Source organism: Adiantum capillus-veneris, chromosome 15 (genome assembly GCF_014529385.1).
Source record: "Adiantum capillus-veneris isolate H3 chromosome 15, ASM1452938v2, whole genome shotgun sequence".
NCBI classification, from domain to species: Eukaryota; Viridiplantae; Streptophyta; class Polypodiopsida; order Polypodiales; family Pteridaceae; genus Adiantum; species Adiantum capillus-veneris.
The window spans coordinates 65,738,105-65,759,079 of NC_140945.1; the positions used below are offsets into that span (position 1 = coordinate 65,738,105).

At 51.0% G+C, this 20,975-nt stretch overlaps 1 protein-coding gene across 3 annotated transcripts in view; it reads left to right on the forward strand.

The window, feature by feature from the left end:
- LOC147440809 (F-box family protein) overlaps window positions 1–20,975 on the forward strand; it is a 99,685-nt gene that overhangs the window by 50,654 nt on the left and 28,056 nt on the right. For 2 of the 3 annotated variants that reach the window (XM_086482639.1, XM_086482641.1), the window contains 3 exons: window positions 10,434–10,853; window positions 11,462–11,643; window positions 11,824–11,942. In XM_086482639.1, coding sequence (XP_086338765.1) covers window positions 10,434–10,853; window positions 11,462–11,643; window positions 11,824–11,942 — 721 coding nt within the window. The remainder of the gene's footprint in view (window positions 1–10,433; window positions 10,854–11,461; window positions 11,644–11,823; window positions 11,943–20,975) is intronic. The other variant, XM_086482642.1, reaches the window with a different exon arrangement.

Below are 20,975 nucleotides of genomic sequence, written 5' to 3' on the forward strand. Positions count from 1 at the left end.
CAGAAAGTTACAATGTGGTGGATCTGATACAAAGTAAGAGTAACAAGATGACAAAATGACAAAATAAAACACTATGGAATCCTAAACTGCTAGGTGTGGACTAAGCATCTAAACAACTAGCTGGGATGGGTAAATCACAGGAGATCCAGCATCGGTTGCTGGCGGATCTCATCAATCTCCTCCATCGTCAGTAGTCTAACCGGGCGTCGTGCATGTCGAGCCAAAGTGATCTGAATCCTCTGATGCAGCCTCCGTCGATGCTGTGTAGTCCTCCGCAGTCGTGGGCGTCTGGATCTCCCTAGCTCAGTCGCTCGGTCGATTAGTATGCCTCTGGTGTAAAGCGACGGGCTCTGCTGTGGTAGTAACTCCTCTGGGTGTCTAGTGGCAGCTCTAAAGAAGTCTGTGATCTGTCTCTAAGACTGGCTAGCCTCTCCTCTCATCAGGCTCTCTCTGTGTCTGCGCTGCTCGAGCAAAAACAAACCCAGGCATCTCTGATCCTCGTACCGCATGACTCTAGCGAAAGGTCCAAAGCCCTCTCTGAACAAGCAATGGAAGCGGCCTCGTATCTCGTAGTAGACGGGGCAGTGGCATGTGTAGTGCAACTCTGTCTCAGGCTCGATGTCACATAGGGGGCATGTCCTGGCCTCTGCTAGTATTCCGTTGTATCTCCCGGTCTCGATCCGCAGCTGGTGTGAAGATGTGCGAATCTGGCCAATAGCACATCGTATTCCATGAGACAAGCGGGTGTTCATGTAGCTGGGCCTCGTCACAAAACCATCCTCCGTAAGCTGGAGGAGATGCTCTCTGTAGAAAGCCATCTTCGTGCCTAGCTCTTGTGCTGGTTGTATCCATGTCCTCTTGGTGTCTAGCTGAGTCAAATCTTGGCGAATGAGCCTGGTTACCTCGGACTGTGTAAGAGTCAGAGAGGGCGCATCCAGTGAGTACTGGAAGGGGGGCAATCTGTCTATGCTGAACCCATGCATCTGAAACCATGATGTCATCTCCCCGTACCAGCATGCTGTATCTCCTTGCATGGCTAACTGTCGAGAGGACTCAAGTGCAAGGCGTGCATATCTGTCTTTGGGAAGTTCCCATATGCGGTGCATGAAGGAGACAGATCTGGTGAGCGCCTCAACCACCAGTGGGGGGGCAGCTAGCTCTGCTCGTACAATAGCACGTGGTACTGAAGCCTTGGCTCTAATGAGCCGTGAGATCATAGAGACCAGAGGCTTCTCCATGTCCCCCCATCCATCCCTGCGGCCCGTCCTCCCATGATGATCCAGTGAAGGTCCCCAAATCTCAGCTCCATAAAGCAATGCAGAAGCCACCAGAGTGTCAAAGAGCCAGAGCTTCGTCCGAGGCTCCTGAAACTGAACCTGTGAACACATCCTTTCCAATCTACCCAATGCTGCATGGGCTCTGGTCAATCTAGTCTTTGCTGCCCTCCTTAATGAAAATGCTGCCCACTAAAAACCACTCCAAGGTAAGTGTAAGCATCTGTATACTCCACCTTCTCCTGGCCGTATGTGAAGGCAGGTGCTGATCTCCTAATCCACTGTGGGGTGGTATTAAATACCATGACCTTGGTTTTACCAAGGTTTACAGACAGACCACTTTCTTGGGCAAACCTATGGAAAGCATCCAAGTGACGTTGCATCCCCTCCGGAGAGTCGGAGATCAACACAATATCATCAGCATATAACAATAGTGGAATCCATGTCCCTGCCAGCTGTGCACCTCTATCACCATCTCTCTCAATGTAGTCAGAAGCCTCATCTACATACATACCAAATAGAGTAGGAGAGAGCGGGCAGCCCTGCTTCACCCCAATAGTGGAGTAAACCGGTGTGGATAGACCCTCTGGGGTGTGTACATGCCCCACTACTGACCTGTATAATGCCATGACCCCCCAAATGAGCTCTTTGGGTACTCCCATCTGCTGTAATCTGCGCATCAATCTAGCTATGGGCACTGTGTCAAATGCTTTGCGGAAATCCACAAAGCTACAATAGATCCGTCTCCCATGCGCTCTGCCCTCCTCAATGATGGCTCTGAGTGTCAAGATATGGTTCAGAGTAGAAAAACCCCTCCTGAAACCTGCCTGCCCGGCTGCGCGTATCCCCTCCCTCTCTGCCCATCTACTCAGCTGCTGCTCAAAAATAGATGCGTACAACCATGCCAATGTGTGTCCATTCATGATAGTGCGATAGTTCCCACGCTCCATGGGGTCTCCCGACTTGAAGATGGGTACAATAGTAGATAGGCTCCAAGTATCAGGCAAGCCCTCACACATGGCACGGTTAAACATAACCGCTAGAAGCTCTGCTAGTAAATCTCTGGCATGCGTGAAATGCTCAGCCACTAGGCCATCATGATCATATGCTCTCCCAGTCCTCATCCTGTCAATGGCCTTCCTCACCATCTTAGCGGTGAAAAAAGCACATGTGTGTGGGCATGGATCGGGGGGGGGGGGTCGGGAAGGGGGGGTTGCTGAGGAACTGTGTACAAAGATGATGCATACTGGCCCCACGCCTCTGTAGAAGTGATGGCAGGGGGGGTGGAGTGCTCATGAAAGAGCCTCCATGCCTCACATGAGTCCGGACTCAAGAATAGCTGGTATAGATCCTGCTCTAGCCGAGCCCAAAAAGTCCTCTTCTTCCGCCGCACTAGGCGTCGGAAGTCAATCTGTGACTGCCTATGAGTGATGTCCCCCAAAAGCACCTCCTTCTGAAGTCTAGCTCTAGTGTCCCGGCATTCCTCATCATACCAGCTGTTCTGGGGCATGCTTCCCGAACGGCTTTCTGCTCAGGCTGGGTATGTGGGTATGCCTCTGCTGCTGCATCATGTAGTGTCTGTGTCAGTATAGTAGTAAGCTCCTCCAGAGGTCGCCATGGATCCTCTGTGCACAGGCGTCTGTAGATCCCATCTATGTATACAGAGTCCGTCTCCCGTGTAAAGGTGTAGCGAGTAGGGGCTGCTGCCCGTCGCCTGTGTGCTACACTAAACTGAAAAGAAATGGTCAGCGACACAAGAGCATGATCCACTGCCACACCAACAGGTCTGGGTCCAACCGTAAGGTCCTGGATACTAGAGATGAGGCTCGGCTGTGCCATGACATAATCCATTGTGCTGGCTCCATGTCTGTGTGGAAAGCACGTAAAACCCCCAGCAGTGGGAAATCTCTGTAGGCCATTCAAGATGACCAATCCATGTGCAGTCCCCATGTCTATCAAGTGTCGTCCATACTCAGTGTGTTCTCCATCCTGTGATAGTCTGGATAGGCCCGTCTGTGCAACATCCAACTCTCTCAGCATCTCCTCTGAAGTATCATAAAATAATGTCTGATGATGGGCAGTCCTAGCATTGAAATCCCCTAGCAGTGTGTGGAAAGCACGTAAAACCCCCAGCAGTGGGAAATCTCTGTAGGCCATTCAAGATGACCAATCCATGTGCAGTCCCCATGTCTATCAAGTGTCGTCCATACTCAGTGTGTTCTCCATCTTGTGATAGTCTGGATAGGCCCGTCTGTGCAACATCCAACTCTCTCAGCATCTCCTCTGAAGTATCATAAAATAATGTCTGATGATGGGCAGTCCTAGCATTGAAATCCCCTAGAATGATGATGTCACCATCTCTAGAGAACTCCCATATGTCATCATCCAGAATAGAGAAGGGGGATTGTCCTCTGGGTGGTGCATACACTGACGTACTCGGGGGAAAGTAGCAAATAGCTAAAGGCCTGTCTCCACTCTCAATCTCACCCACATGTACCTAGCTTGCTCATCCCTGCGGGCTATATGTATCAATGGCTGCAACTCCTCCCTGAATAACACTGCCACTCCTCCTGAGCCCCGCCCTCTGTGCTCTGATCGTGTCTCCTGTCTACAGGCTGTCTCCCATCTATATCCACTAATATGAGGCATAGATTGCCCCGGTGCCTGATGTGTCTCAGAGTAGAAGACGATGTCTCTTCCCGTAAAACTATCCTCAAAGGCACCCACATCAAGGCGCATAGATCCATTGCAATTCTAGGTGGCAACTTTGAGTGTGGTCCCATAGGTCTCGCACCGTCATGTGGAGCGCCGCACTATAATCACCACTCGGCCATCTCTGTAGAAGGCCGTCTTTCCCTTCTCCCTTGCCGCTTGAATCTCTGACATTACCTCTCTCATATGCGTCAGCTGTGTGAGAGTGAGGTTATCTCCAAGGAATATGCCCGTTTTCTTTAGTGTAGGGCGCTTCTTCAAGAAGTCCTTCTTTGCCTCCATGGTTGGAAAACGGATGATTAAAGCTCTCCCCTTTGACGTCTCCCCATTGCCTTGTGTCTTCTTCCCTACCCTCCACGCCTTTGTATGAGTAGCGTCACTACCCATCATGCGGAGAAGTTCTTCAACTTCCCCTTCCACATCATCTCGGTCTATTAGACCGGTTACTCTTATATGCAATGCTCTAGTTTTCCTTCGCTGTTCTTCCTCTAGAGTCATGTTGATGATTGTAGGAGTGGGGACGGATGTGGTTTCTTTCCCTTTCCCTTTCTTAGCGACTTCTATCCATTTCTCGGCCTCATCCGCCTTCTTCTATGTCTTCGTGATCACATCCATCCACGAAGATGTCTTTACCACCTTCTGTTTCTCCTCCTCTGTGATCATCCGTACCTGCTCCTTGATGACCTTGATCTCGTCTATCACCGAGGGCTGAAATTCCCCTTCTTTCAGTCCACTGCTTACCCTATCCGCAAGTTCTTGCTTGAGGGTTGTGACCTCTTCTCTAAGTGCCTGTGAATCCGCCTTAAATGCTTGTAGCTTTGCGTGCAAGTCCTCTTTCTCCTTCTTCCACTGCGCGCTTTCATTAAGAAACATTTGAAGAAGGTTGGCCTTCTCTTTCCACCATCCCTCCGTCTCTGCTTTCCATTCTTTCATCTCCCTTTCCATTTGTGTTATCCGCTTGTTTGTAAGCGCAAAGGTTGCCTTCGTATGGGGCTTACATATCGGCGAAATGATCATGGCCTCCATTGGCGAAGTGCTCATGGCCGCCACTGGCAAAGCGCTCATGGCCTCCATTGGCGATGCGGATATAGCTCGATGCTCTGGCTCGGCTGAGTCCATGCGGGCAGGGCACACTAGAAACCTATCCAAAAACAAGGATAGGCGAGCGAGGGTGTATCCTCCTCAGCTCGGCAAACCCCCCGATGCGGGTGTATACATCAATTCAGTCCACTACGGGCGTAAGCCACCGAGGCAACTCAAATGAAGACCTTGCACTCGCTGTCCTGCGCAGTGGCAGAAAAAAGAAAATTGCACGTGGCCCCCCCCCCCCCCCCCCCCCCAGCAGCAGTCAACTCATGGCTCAGACAGCCCCTGTTGGGCGCTGGCTCAATCCACGCGCAGCCCCCTCTGTGGGAGAAGCTCGCCTGCTGCAGCCTCTACGTGTCCTACACCTGCGCCCTCTTCAGCCTCCGCGTTGAACCTGCTGCAGTCTCTCCGCGCCTTGTACTTGCTGCGTCACCTCTTGCTGCCTTGCACTGTTGCGTCATCTGCAGAGAGAGAGAATCTCCCTGCGCGCTGCCTCCTGATGCCCGAAACACTAACACACAGGAAGAAATGAATTGTCCTGCGTGCTACCTCTTGCTGCCCTGCACCTTGCACCTGCTGCGAGACAGAACCTTAAGCGAGAGAGAGAAAATTCCACTCACCTGTTGCGTCACCTACAGAGATATATATATATATATATATATATATATATATAGAGAGAGAGAGAGAGAGAGAGAGAGAGAGAGAGAGAGAGAGAGAGAGAGAGAGAGAGAGAGAAATGAAATGAAATGAAATGAAATGTTATATTAACGTCTTCAAAAGGCCAAAATGACCTATGAGACCAATCAGTTACATCTAATACCATGTCTGGGTACAAAAGAACTAGAAAAGAACTAGAAGTGGAACAAAATACTACTACTACTACTACAATCTAAAACTACGTGGGTGTAGCAGCTGATACAATAGGTACCCGGTAAACTGGATGTAACAGTGTGTGAAACAAAGATGGAAGAAATGGTGAGGATCCATCCTCATCTGCACTCTGAATGTCGAGAGAGTATGGCTCGAATCTTCTGTTGTAGTCTCCGTCGATGATGTGTAGCTCCTCTCCTCAGTCGCGGTCGTCTGTATCTCTGTAGCTCCAATGCTCGGTCGATGAGAGTGCCAGTAGTGGTCGAATGAGTGTGGGACGAGCTCTGCAGTGGTGGCTGCTCCTCTGGCTGTCCCATATCTAGTGAAAAGAAATCTGTAATGTGTCTCTGGGACTGCCTCTCTCTAGCTCTCCCCAGTAAAGTGTCTCTATACCTGTGTAACTCAAGTAGAGAGAGAGAGAGAGAGAGAGAGAGAGAGAGAGAGAGAGAGAGAGAGAGAGAAATGAAATGTTATATTAACGTCTTCAAAAGGCCAAAATGACCTATGAGACCAATCAGTTACAAAATAGTGAATCTAATACCATGTCTGGGTACAAAAGAACTAGAAAAGAACTAGAAGTGGAACAAAATACTACTACTACTACTACAATCTAAAACTACGTGGGTGTAGCAGCTGATACAATAGGTACCCGGTAAACTGGATGTAACAGTGTGTGAAACAAAGATGGAAGAAATGGTGAGGATCCATCCTCATCTGCACTCTGGATGTCGAGAGAGTATGGCTCGAATCTTCTGTTGTAGTCTCCGTCGATGCTGTGTAGCTCCTCTCCTCAGTCGCGGTCGTCTGTATCTCTGTAGCTCCAATGCTCGGTCGATGAGAGTGCCAGTAGTGGTCGAATGAGTGTGGGACGAGCTCTGCAGTGGTGGCTGCTCCTCTGGCTGTCCCATATCTAGTGAAAAGAAATCTGTAATGTGTCTCTGGGACTGCCTCTCTCTAGCTCTCCCCAGTAAAGTGTCTCTATACCTGTGTAACTCAAGTAGATATAGTCCAAGACATCTCTGATCCTCATAACTCATGACCCTAGATAGAGGACCAAAACCCTCTCTGAATAAGCAGTGGAAACGCCCCCGTATCTCATAGAACACTGTGCAATGACATATGTAGTGCAACTCTGTCTCTGGCTCTCTCTGGCATAATCGGCATATCCTGCTGTCTGCTGGTATCCCTCTGAATCTACCGGTCTCAATCTCGAGCTGATGTGAGGATGTGCGTATCTGACCAATGGCACAACGCAAACCATGAGACATATGTGTGTCCATGTAGCTGGGTCGAATCACAAACCCATCTCCTGTGAGGTGGAGAAGATGCTCTCTATAGAAAGCCATCTTTGTGCTCAACTCCTGAGGCGGCTCTATCCATGTCCTCCTGGTGTCGAGCTGGATCAGGTCCTGACGAATGAGTCTAGTGATCTCCACCCGTGTAAGAGACAGCGAGGGTGCCTGAAGAGAATACTGGAAAGGGGGCAACCTGTCCATGGTGAAGCCATGCGTCTGAAACCATGAAGTCATCTGTGCATACCAGCATGAAGTGTCCCCCTGTAGAGCTAACTGTCTGGAAGACTCAAGGGCCAATCTAGCATATCTGTCTCTAGTAGTATCCCATAGGCTGTGCACAAAGGACACTGATCTGGTAAGCGCCTCAATCTCCATGGGGGGGGCAGCTAGCTCTGCTCGAATGATCGCGTGAGGTACGGAGGCCTTGGCTCTAATCAATCGGGAGATCATAGATACCAAGGGCCTCTCCATACCTCTCCAACCATCCTGGCCTACAGAAGGTCCCCATACCTGTACCCCATACATCATAGCTGAGGCTACTAAAGTATCAAAGAGCCATAACTTTGTCCGAGGTTCCTGGAACTGAACCTGCGAACACATCCTCTCCAAGCCTCCCAAGGCCGCATAAGCTCTGGTCAGTCTAGTCTTTGCTGCTCTCCCCAAAGAAAACCTCGGCCCAGTGAAGACTATCCCAAGGTAAGTGTATGCATCTGTATACTCCACAATCTCTTGACCATACGTGAAGGTCGGTGCCGATCTCCTGATCCACTGCGGTGTGGTGTTAAACACCATGACCTTGGTTTTACCAAGGTTTACAGACAATCCACTATCCTCTGCAAAACTGTGTAATGCATCCAACTGTCGCTGCATACCCTCTGGTGAGTCAGAGATCAAGACAATATCATCAGCATATAACAACAATGGGATCCACGTCCCTGCCAGCTGGGCACCTCTATCACCCTCTCTGTCAATGTAATCAGACACCTCATCAACATACATACCAAATAGAGTAGGAGACAATGGGCAACCCTGTTTCACCCCGATAGTGGAGTGAACTAAGTCAGATATCCCCTCTGGGGTGCGTACATGTCCCATCACTGATCTGTATAAAGCCATAATCCCCCAAATCAACACTGTGGGCACCCCCATCTCCTGCAGTCTGCGCATCAGTCGAGCTCTCGGTACCATGTCAAATGCTTTGCGGAAATCCACAAAGCTACAATAAATCCGTCTCCCATGTGACCTGCCCTCCTCAATGATAGCTCTGAGTGTCAGAATATGGTCAAGAGTGGAGAAACCCCTCCTGAAACCTGCCTGTCCCTTTGCCCGTACACCCTCACCCTCTGCCCAGTTACTCAACTGCTGCTCAATAATGGATGCATACAATCGTGCCAGTGTGTGTCCAACCATAATAGTGCGGTAATTTCCAGGCTCTGTAGGATCACCTGCCTTGAATATAGGCACAATAGTAGACAACCTCCAAGTCTCAGGTAATCCCTCACACATGGCACGATTGAACAACACTGCAAGAACCTCCATCAGCATATCCCTAGCATGTATAAAGTGCTCCGCTACTAGACCGTCATGATCGTAAGCCCTCCTGGTCCTCATCCTGTCAATGGCTCTCTTTACCATCTCAGTGGTAAAGAAGGTGCTCGTAGGTGGACATGGCTCTGTAGGATCTGGAAGGGGATCCTGCCCAGGAACCGTATATAACGATGTCGCATACTGGCCCCACACATCAGGAGAAGTAATCACTGGGGGAGGGGAGTGCTCATGGAAGAGTCGCCATGCCTCGCCTGAGTCTCTACTCAAGAACAACTGATACAAGTCTCGCTCCATCTGGGCCAGGTAGGCTCGTTTCTTCTTTCGCACAAGGCGCCGGAAAGCAATCCGCGACTGTCTGTAGGTGATGACTCCTAAATGAAGATCCCTCTGAAGCTGGGCTCTCATCTCTCTGCACTCCTCATCATACCAACTATTCTGGGGCATGCTCCCAGAATGTCGCCTCCGATCCGGTTGAGTGTGTGGGTATGCCTCTGATGCTGCATCATGTAGTGTCTCAGTCAATAAAGTAGTGCACTCCTCTACTGAGAGGCCTGGAGCAACTGTGCATAGACGATCCCAGATCGCCTCTGTATAAACCGAGTCAGTCTCTGGTGTAAATGTATAACGGGTGTGTGACCTGCCTCCTGATTTCTGGGCTGTACTAAACTGAAAAGATACGGACAGTGTCAAGAGAGCATGATCCACTGCTACGCCCACTGGTCTGGCTCCCACCGTGAAATCCTGAATACAAGGAATAAAGCTCGGCTGTGTCATAACATAGTCCACTGTACTGGCCCCATGTCTGTGTGGAAAGCATGTGAAGCCTGCTGCTCCAGGAAACCGCTGTAAGCCATTAAGTATGGCTAGCCCATGTGTAGTCGTCATCTCCGTGAGGTATCTCCCATACTCAGTCTGCTCTCTGTCATGTGAGCATCTGTCAAACCCCAGCTCACCCACATCCAACTCTCTAAGCATCTCATCTGAGGTGTCGTAGAAGACTGTCTGACAGTTGCCCGTTCGAGCATTGAAGTCTCCTAGGAGGATGATATCACCATCCCTAGAAAACTCCCATATATCATCATCTAGAATTGAGAAAGGCGACTGCCCTCTGGATACAGCATATACTGACGTACTGGGGGGGAAGTAACATATAGCAATATATAGAAATCGACCTGTGTCAGCTCTCAGCCTCACCCACATGTATCTAGCCTGATCATCTCTCCGTACAATATGTAGTAGTGGCTGTAGCTCCTCCCTAAACAACACCGCTACTCCTCCTGAACCTCTACTCCCATGCTCAGATCTCGTAACTGTTCTGTGGGCTGTCTCCCATTTGTATCCCACCACATGTGGCAACAGTTGGCCAGGGGCCTGGTGAGTCTCTGAAAAGAAAACAATGTCCTTGTCTCTGAAACTGTCCTCAAAGGCACCAACATCCAACCTCATAGACCCATGAGAGAGAGAGAGATTTTGAGATTTTTCTTATAATTTGTGTGTTGAATTTCAGTTGTGGAAGGGGAACTTTGGAAAAAGATGTGCATGAAGGCATTTCCTGAAGAGAGAGAGAGAGAGAGAGAGAGAGAGAGAGAGAGAGAGAGAGAGAGAGAGATTTTGAGATTTTTCTTATAATTTGTGTGTTGAATTTCAGTTGTGGAAGGGGAACTTTGGAAAAAGATGTGCATGAAGGCATTTCCTGAATTTGGCACTAAGCTCAAATGCTTCATTGATGGCGGAATTGTGGAGGATTTGGCTCACAGGGAAGAGGAGGGGTCTAGTCAGTATCATCTAGAGCTTCTAAGTTCTACTTATTGCCTCTTGTTACAAAGGCTATTGAGCCCTCCTCTGCAAAGGACGTGCATTGCTGAACCACTGCATGCGTCTAGCACAGACAATCTTCCACGCGAGAGTATTGCACAGACCCTGTATCCAGAACCTGAATACTCTGAGGAGGCGCATTCTTACTGGTCAAGTAAGGGTGAAGCAAGCACCGGCATGCCAGAGACGCTTACGTATAGACTTGTTTCTGATTTGTGTGTTGTCCATGACGTGAAGATTCAGCCATTTCTAGGTCTCTCTCTCTCTCTCTCTCTCTCTCTCTCTCTCTCTCTCTCTCTCAGTATTTTTGTACCCAGACATGGTATCAGATTCGTTATTTCAGATTGTTCTCATAGGTCATTTTGGGCTTTTGAAGACGTTAATATAACATTTAATTTCATTTCTCATTATATCAACTCTTACTCATACCCTGCACACTTCCAGTTAGCTGCTTACCTCACTACCAGCAGTTTCAGATATTACAACAGTTTGAGTACCTTTTAGTACTCCTTAGTCCGTTTTGGTACTCAGACATTGTATCAGATTCACCACTTTGTAACTTTTTGGTCTCACAGGTCAGTTTGGCGTTTTGCAGACATTAATATATCATTTCATTTGATTTCATTTCTTTTCTCTCACACACACGCATGGTTGTATAAGCATGTCGCACTACAGCCTTGCATGTGCTTGTGCACTCAAACACACTGACAACATATGCATGCATGCACGTCCCTACGCACACTCACAACCCAAGGGCATGTATTTGTCAGACGCTTAAGAGCAGCGAAGTTTCTTGTTTTTCCCGTCTTAACATGGAAGAAGAAGTTGGCTTCTTATACTTGTTCTTACTGATTTGACCAGCTTCCTTTCAGCCTGGGAATCCAATTTATTCATCACAGATGATTCGATTTCGGTTTGGCTATTCACGGCTCTCAAAACCACGTTGGAGTGGGCTATTTCAATGCATAAAGGAGAGACCCAGAAAGGCAACGACAGATGATTATGTATGGACATATGTATCACCTACATTTCCTATGGCACAGGTCATTTTGATGATCTTTGGTCGTCTATTATATATTAAGTTTTAGTGTTTGCTATTTTAATTTTCTAGAATAAATTTGCATTTGAATAACGCAGGACATGTGTTTATAATAGTGAGCTGATTGTTTAGCTTAGTACTGGAAAAGAAGAAAGTTGAGGTGGTGTTACTCTTTCGTGTGCAGGAAAATACCCTTCAAACCTTTCGGCTTCCAAAACCAACGTTGTGCATTGGTGGCATCTTGCAAGTAGAATTAATTGGAAGAGTGCAAACTCAAGCAACTGATGGTCTTTATTACATCTGGTGGGCACTTTTAATTAGTTTGATTAAAGAATATGTAGGTGCTTTTTAGCGAAAATTCTGTATCTAGTGTCATAAAAACATCATACAAGCATGTAAAAAGCCATAGCTAGCATCTGTTCTACTATCAAAAGATGCTGTCTGGTGTCTGCAGTTCATGACAATCTATGATTCGCTCAGGTTTATGCGGTAGACTAGGAGGTTCTATGAAGTGGGCTAAGAAACCTTGATGAACACCATCTTGTTGTAAGAGAGAGACATGGATTCACATCCATATGTACAAATTTACAAAAAAACGGATTGTCCAAAATGCATGCAACAACGTCTAGGCAGATTTTCGTAAAACGTGCTGACTGATGACGTGGCAGGTTGTATGAGAATCCCACTTTTTGTGCTGACCTACTGATGTGGCGCAGCTGTACAGATTTCCACTTTTTGCATTGTTGGGTTTTGGCAGTTCTATGATGGTTTTTGTGAGTAGAAGCTTTTGGGGGTGCAATGCTTTGGATCAAGTGCTTTTGGGGATTTGCTTTTGGGCATCCCTTGTACGTTTACGAGTGCCCTTGGGGCCACTCCTTCAAAGCATTTGGACATAGAGTCTCGGAGAGAGTTGGACTCTCGAGAGTTGTACCTTCAAGCATAATAATAAAGAAACACCAGAAGGGGTGCCAGTCTTTGGGGCCAGTGCGTCTTTGCTCGGGACTCCGCCGTGTTGCGTCGACTCTTTCTCTCTCTCTAGGTGCAGTGGTTTTGCAGTTTCTATTGGTGTGTTGCTATTGATTTCTCGCTTGGAGTGACCAAGCTTTTTTTTTGGAATGAAAACTGCCCATAGGGCTACAACCACCTCTGCAAGAGAGGGCTACAACAAGCATGATGGGGAGACTCTCCCAATGAAAAAACAGCATATATACAATGAGGCTAAATCAAGAGATGGGAGGAGGGAAGAGCCACACAGGTGGACAGTAGTGCCATCTGAGCACCCCCTGGACTATGGTGTAGAAAGGCCCAGGGCGCCAAAGTCGAAGGAAAGCCTCGCGGCGCGCCCGCATGCGGTCGGAGCTGCCTTGTAGTCCCTCAAGCTGTCCTCTGAGAGTATGGATCAGCTCTAGCCAAAAGTCACGAATAGTCTCTGCTGGTGGCATAGGGCGAGCCTCAAAGATGCGGAAACAGCGGGCCCGCCAGATGAACCAAAGTGTCAGGCCACTGATGAGCTCCCAACACTCCTCTCTCTCACTGCACCACTCCTGTGGAGTAAGCTCTGTAGCAGGCTGGAGTGTAGGTCGCCCCCCCTGCATCACTATCATCCTGCTGGTGGAAGATAGCTCAAACTGAAGTGCCGGGCCCGTGAGGGTGGACCAAGCCGCTGCCCCCCAAGTGTACTGTCGAGCCGCGGAGAGGGCAGGCATCAGCCGAAGAACTCGTAGCCACACCTGCTGGGCCGAAGGGCAGTCCCAAAGACAGTGACGCTGACTCTCCACCAACTGGTCACAGGCTGCACATGCGGCAGAGAGACCACTATGCACAAGCCAGCTCCCTACTGCTGTGGCTTTGTGTGCAACCAGCCACTGGAACAAAGTGACGCGCCTCGGCTGTCTAGAGTCCCACAGCCTCTGCCAAAAAGCTGCCAAGAACTCGACTGTGAGGCCCTCCTCCTGCCAATGACGTGCTGCAGCGGGGCGGGCCTCTCTCTGTGCTGCAAGTATATGACGTCCAAGCCGAACAGTGTACTGAAAAAAGGGGACTCCTGGGCGGTCTGCAGAAGAGAAGGGGCCCCTCCATAGCCACTCACCAAGATCCCACTGTACTCGTGCCAGTGGACAGCACTCCCAAGCCCATAGCCTCCAGTGTCCTGTCTCAAGAGCTGCTGGGTCAGGGTCGATGACGCAAGTCCTCCCACAGATGCCCACAACTCGGATCCTCTGGAAACAGCACTCTGCTACCTGCGGGGCCTCTACTGCAACTCGCTGTAAACGTCCCCCACCCTGAAGCTCAAAGAACAGGTCTGGGACCGTCTCTGAGCAAGCCCTGACTGAAATGAGAACCTCCAGTCGTGTGAAGGCTCCCATCCACCGGGGTGCTACTGGCTCGAGAGGCGTGAGCCACTCAGCTAGAACTGACTCTGAGATGTCTTGACACATGCTCTGCACCCCTCTCATGCCCTGTAGCTGGACAGCCTGCACCTCCTCTGACAAACCTGTGAATGCTAGCCAGTCACCTAGAGAGCGCGCTGGACTTGCTGCCATGGGAGCCCAAGAAACATGAGGCCGACTCCCAACCAAGTGGCCTCTCTGAGTGCTAACCATGGGGTTCCAGACGAGGGGCTGCAGTAGGCGCTCCTTCGTGCACGTCGGGTGTCTCTGCTCTAGGCCACGCCGTAAGAGCTCCCAAGATCGAAGCAAACTCACAACGAATCGGTCCTCCAGTCTCCTGCTCAAACAAACTCGGCGGAACTCTGTAAAGATCCATCTGGTCGAAGGTTGCCAAGGGCCTCTTGACTGAGGCACCCTGGCACGAAGCCTCTGCAGCAAGAACTCCTTCCAGGGCTCCTCGCCTGGAAGAAGTCCTCTAATGACGAACTTCCCAACAAGGGCTCTGCTCTGCTGTGCTAGATCAATGATCCCAAGCCCTCCCTGAGAACAAGGAAGTGTGATGACCGACCAAGCCACCTTGGCTCGGGCAATCTGAGTGTCGCGACCTGACCAAAGGAAGTTCCTGATCAGCCTCTCAACCTGGCTGATACAAGAACTCGAGAAGATCCAGCAAGAAGTGATGTACCACATAGTCGCCAACAACACCTGGTTGGCAACTACTACTCTACCAGCCAGCGAAAGTCGTGCTGAGCTCCAATGTAACAGCTTTCTCCTGATGGACAGGAGAAGAGGAGCAATCTGCTACTCGGGGGAAAAGTCCAAACCAACCTGACAACCCAAGTACCGAACTGCAGTCCCTGGAGGAATCCACCTGAAACCCTCTCCTGACATCCAATCTGGCACAGGAGCACTGCCAACCGAGAAAGCCACTGTCTTTCTCCAGTTGATCAGTGCGCCCGATGCACAGCAGAAGGTCTCCAAAGCCTGCTCACATCTGTGTAGATTGGCCTCCTGGCCCTCTAAGTACAAGGCTGAGTCGTCGGCAAGAGGACAACCCTGTCTGACCGATCGTGTAAGCATGAAGCGCTCACCTCTACCTCCTGCCAAAAGCACCTGACTGTGAGCCTGTCTGTACAAAGCTGACACCCCTTTGATCCAAGCATCTGAGAAGCCTATCTTGCGTAGCGTGCCCTCTAAAAAGTCCCAGTCAACTCTGTCGTATGCCTTCTCAAAATCGAGAAGAAGAATCACAAGGTCCTCTCCACGGAGTCGTGCCAGGGCAGAAGCCTCCCAGAAAGTGAAGATGTTGTCAAGGATACTGCGTTCCTTGACAAAACCTGTCTGAGTCCCATGTATAAGGCTCTCCAAAAGTGGCTGAATCCTCAAACTCAGAGCCTTGGCAAGAATTTTGTAGGCTGAGTTTAGGATGGTGATGGGGCGCCACTGTCGAATCTCATCCAAGGAACCACCCTCCTTTGGAATGAGGTAAATCAGGCCCTCACTCATGCTATCCGGCATGACTCCTGTGTGCAGAATGTACTGAAAGGCACTACATAGATCTGGGCCAAGCAGGTCCCAGTACTCCAAGAAAAAGCTGGGAGTCAGCCCATCCTCACCTGGACAGCTACCACGAGGGAGGGCCCTAAGAGCCGTGTGCAGAATGTACTGAAAGGCACTACATAGATCTGGGCCAAGCAGGTCCCAGTACTCCAAGAAAAAGCTGGGAGTCAGCCCATCCTCACCTGGACAGCTACCACGAGGGAGGGCCCTAAGAGCCGTGAGCAGCTCCTCAAGCTGAAGAGGTATCTCTAGCCTCTGGCGCATCTCCTCAGTCACAAGACAAGGCATCTGTGCCCAAACCTGCTCCCTGCATGCATCCTGTCTCTCTGACTGGGGCTCAGCCGACAGTAACTCACGGTAAAAGTCAGTAGCAACTGCACGCATATCCTCGGGCTCACAAACAACTGATCCATCGGGTCTCCTCAACTGATTGACCTGCATGCGAGTGCCGAGGTCCCAGTGTCTCAAAAAAAGCACCTGTCACTCTGTCACCCACCTGAGTCCATTGAGATGCCTGTCGGTGAAAGGGAAACTCATGGCGCCTCTCCTCTGTGCAAGCAAGCTCCTGTCGAGCCTGCTGTAACTGCTCCTCCAACCATGGACTGTCTGGATGCTGCTCCTGCAGCCTCTGTAGTGAAGCAATGCCTCGTCCGATACGCTGCTCCTCCTCTCTCGCTGCAGCCCGTCGAGCCAGAGACTCCTGGAGAAAAAAATGGCTAAGCTGAGCTAGGCCTAAGGCCACTTTGTCTGCAGGTGGAGCCTGGCTGTCCATGCCCTCTGTCCAGAGAGCCTCTACCCTCTCTCTGAGTGCTGAGTCCAACAAGACCCGCTCTGGGATGCGAAGCATCGTGCTCCCACTCCCCTGCCTGTCTGCCACTGTGAGGATCACTGGTGCATGGTCCGAGAAGGATGTCCCTGCCAGGATGCCCATTGATCCCCCCAAGTCACTGAAGTGGTCACTAGTGTAGAAGCGATCTATGCGCGATAGATTCACTCCTCCCACTCTGCGGTCTGATCTAGAGAAGGCAAGACTCTCTGGAGGCCTCACAAAGCTAGACTGCTGCCATGTATCCGAGACCCTCAAAGTCATACACAACCTCTCCCAAGCTGCTAACTCGACTCCATGCATAGTAGCATGGCTGCCTCCGATGCTGTCAGAAGGGTCCTCCAACATGTTGAAGTCCCCCCCTACACACCAATGGTCAACCTGTGGCAAAGACTCAACAATCTGTGACCAAAACTCTGCACGAGCACTCGCCACATTGGACGCATAGATGTTCAGGAAGCCCACGAGGCTACCCTGAACCTACATAGTAATCCACTGAGCCCTGCCTGGCACAATAATCCCTCTGCCCACAATGGCCTGCTGCAATGAGTCCGCAATAGTCATACATACCCCACCCTGGATGCCTCCAGGTCCAAAAGCAGCTGACCAAAAGGTATCATAGCGTCCACGCAAAATCTGACCACATTGCCGAATGCGGCTCTCAGACAAATGGTGCTCCTGGAGCATAAGGAGGTCAATCTCTCCTCCCACAAGGCAACGCGGAAGCTCCTGACGCAATCAGCCCCGTTGTAGAGAGAACAGATGCTGCCGCAGCAGCAAGACGGGCTATCTTCGAGGCTGGCTTGGATGGGGAGTAATCCGCATCCGAGCGTCCTCTAGATAGGTGAGACTGCAGTGAGTGCCTGGTCCAAGCCCAAGCAAAGCGAGCCGTGCGGAAAGCAACCTCCTCTGTCCAGGAGTCCTCATGAATGTATACATAGCAAGGCAAACACTGCGTATCAGCAAAAAAATACACCACAGTGTGCCTACATCCTGCTGAGTCTGGGGGTGTCACCGCAAACTTGGCCAGTGGCCACAAAGTCTGCAGCAAATCTGTAACGCCAAGTTCTCCCATGTGGTGAGAGAACTCGAGAACCTGTGTATGCAACCATCCCACCACTGAGTCGAGGGACCACTCTGTCTCGGTCCTACCACACAGGGGGAAGGAGAAACCAACTGTGGAGTCCAAAGCCTCTGTCCCCCTAGCGGCGAGAAACAGAGCGTGGACCCTGAAGCAGGCTGCCTCATGGTCTGCTACGGAATCGTCGAGAAAGCGAGTGAACCCATAATCGAAGAAATCCCAGCGGCGCCGGAGATCAATGCTCGTCAGACCACGAGGGATAGCTGCAAGGGAAGATGTTTGAATCTGTAGAGGGGGCCGCAAGAATGGCTGACCCTCTCTTGCTAGGCGACTCGTGGCAAAGGCGCTGCCAAGAGATCTCCTAGCCGCCGGCGAGGGACCAGTCTCCTGAGTCGATTGAGGTATTGAAGCAGGAGGAGGGGGAGAAGGAGCTGGGGGGGGGGGGGGGGGGGGGGGGGGGGGGCGGAGGAGAAGAGAAGCGGGGTGGGGCGACAGAGACAGGGGAGCGAGGTGGGGAGCGGGTGGGAGCAGAGCGCGGGGGAGGGGAGGAGGAGGAGGAGGGGAAATCGGAGGGTGGGGCGGCGGACGAGGGTGAAGCGGAAGTGGAGGCTGGCGTAGGGGGCTCCTCCTGCTCAAGAGGACCAAAGCAGTTCCCCGTGGGAACCCATTGCTGCTGAGTAGGCACCTGAGGGCCACTATGAGTGCCAGGCTGTCGCTGTGGCCCTTGGCGTCGACGGCCACGGGCATGTTGCCACCCCTCCTCCGCTGGAGCCCCAGGCTCGGAGGGTGGCTCTGAATCTGTGCGCTGTGTCGCAGGCTGGGGCTTTGGTTGCGGCCCAGCCTTCATAGGCTGGGGTTGAGGCTGAGGTGCGGGTCGTGGTCTCCTCCGTGGACAGGCCTTCGCTAGGTGGCCCATCTGTCTGCAAATGAAGCACTGGTTCGGGAGACCCGAGTACTCCACACTGTCTAAACCAACTCCCACTCACCCGAGGCAGAAGGATGACCTTCGGAAGCGTTTGGGTATCTCTGACCAAAACTCGAACTGAAGGGATGCCAGCCGCCTTGGCAGCTACTGATGCTGCCGTACGAGGTGTCTCCAGGGCAGTCCCGATGGCGGAGCCAATCCTGGAGAGAAGTGGAAGGTACTCCCTCCATAAACCCGGAAAGCAGACTGAGATCGGGATGTCTGCCTCCTCTACTAGCACATCCGAAGTCGGGTCAAAACCATGTCGCCACTGTCGAAAGTGGGCGCGTGATGCTCGGATGGCCAGTGGACTCATAGCTATGACCTTGGAGGCCATCTTGGAAGTCTCGAACTCAATCTGGTAGTATCCCCGTCCGAGAATTTGGACATCCAAGATCTTTCCCACCTCTGCGAGAAGGCGGGCCTGGAGAAGGTCGCGCAGCTTTCCTCTGCTAGGACGGGTGCCGAGAACCTTGCAGATGACAGAAGTCGCCTGCAAGCGTTCTACCTCTGCGGCAAGGCTCGCTTGCTCTGTCGGCGAAAGAGCAAGTCGAATGGTGGGCTCAGCGGGGTCGGGCGAGGGGGCTTCAGGCGAGTCCCTCTATGGCGGAGCTGGAGCCTTCATCTGTGTCTACTGCTGAGTCGAAGAAGCGGGCGGTGAAGAAAATCTGCAAACGAGAACGCCAAGCACTCGTCCGAAGAAGAAGTGCTGCAGAGCCAGGTGCAGTAGACCTTCGGAAGTGAGGAGGATAGGGGGGGGGGGGGATGCGGGGACGGGTAAAGCTGTAAGCGAAAGATAAAAGGCTGCGCGGCGGGGGGGGAGGGGGCGCGGGGGAGGAAAAAAGGCCAGGGAATGGGGGGCAGCGGGCGTAATTGGGGGCAGCTAGGGGGGCGAGGGCAGCGGGCAGCAGAGGGGAAAGGTGGCGGGCAGAGGTGGCGGGCAGGGCTGGGCTAGGGAGGCAGCGCGAGGGCAATGGGGGCAGCGTGAGGGTGCGGGGGCTGGAGGCAGCGCGAGGGCGAGGGGGCAGCGTGGGAGTTGGGGGCAGTGCGGGAGCAAGAGGCAGCGCGAGGGCAAGAGGGAGGGGGGGTGAGGGGCAGAGATGGCGCAACAGCAGGGGGGGGAGCGTGCAGCAGCAGTGAGCGAGCGCAAGCTCAAAACCGCGGCCACAGAACAATGAGTTACCTACAGATACCTAGTTTACCCCTATCGTACCTGGCGATCCGGCGATGGAGATCAAACCTACACCGCGCCACCTAAATTGGGCCCTAGATCCCTCTTGAGGATAGGCCGCCTCGAATTCTTCCTGTTTTTTGACAAGGAAGGGCCCTCAACCTGGAGTGACCAAGCTTGTAAATGTGGTCATAGAACTATTCTTCTTCTACAGAGAATCCGATCCTTTCTGTAGCACACGAGTTCTCGCGAAGAATTTGATAGAGATGACACCCCTTTGCGGGGAGATGAAGAAAGGTCAATACCCAGCATGTGAATCAACGGAGATTTAGGCGTATTTTTGGCGGGGAAATTTGCTAGAGCGGAGTACAAACGTCAACTATAGGTTGACATGTGTCTAAAAAGATCGATCAAGTACTTTGAGAAACCCGAAATATGTGAAGCATTTGAAGAATTACCCGATCGATAAGATTCTCTCGAGATGGTGAGAGGTTGTTGATTCTCTTTTCAAGATGCTAAGAAAGTTGAAAGAAAAGCCAGAGTGTAGAAAAGCAGAAACTGTACTCGTAGAAAGAGTTTGACAAAGCTCTTGAAAAGAAGATGAACCAGTTAAGAAAAGGCTTTAAGCACTCTTGGAAGAAGAGGAATTTGGTGGATTTCCTCGGCTATTTGGGCCGAAAGTCGACTTTCAAGGTGGTAAGCACATCCCAGAAGCGTGTTCATTTTGAGGATGACCTTAATTTTTCATCATCTTCAGAGAGTTCCGCGACCTTTCGTCATCCTCTAGAAGCAGAGAAAAAGGTAGAAAAGCAGATTTTTGAAAAAGTCTAGAGGGCGTGGGAGCCCATATAGCAATTCAGAGGAGGAGAGCTCTTCCTCTTCAGTAAGTGAGAAAAAGAACAAGAATACCAAGGAGTTCAAGGATTGGAATCAAGCAGTCAGGTTTGACACGTTTTGAAGCTATCAAAACACCCATCAAGCCCTTGAGTTTATACAAGAGTTTGATGTTGCCTTCTCGGGAGGTCGGTTCTCGGAACGCACTAGGGTGCGAAGGGCAGCATCTTACTTGAAAGGAAATGCACAGACATGGTGGTATACTCTCTTGTTACGCAAAGTAGCACCTATGAAGTGATAAAATTCAAGAGAATTTTCACTTCAACTTGGATATCAAAAGAATATGAAGAAGATGTCATGAGGGCTTGCATCATTTGAGAATGACTAAGAAAGACAAGTTGGATGACTACTGCAAGAGGTCTTGGGATACCTTTGTGCCAGTGTTCTCCTTTCGGAGGGTCACTTTGAGGGATCATATTAAACTATTTTGTTGTGGTTTGCCAAAAGAGA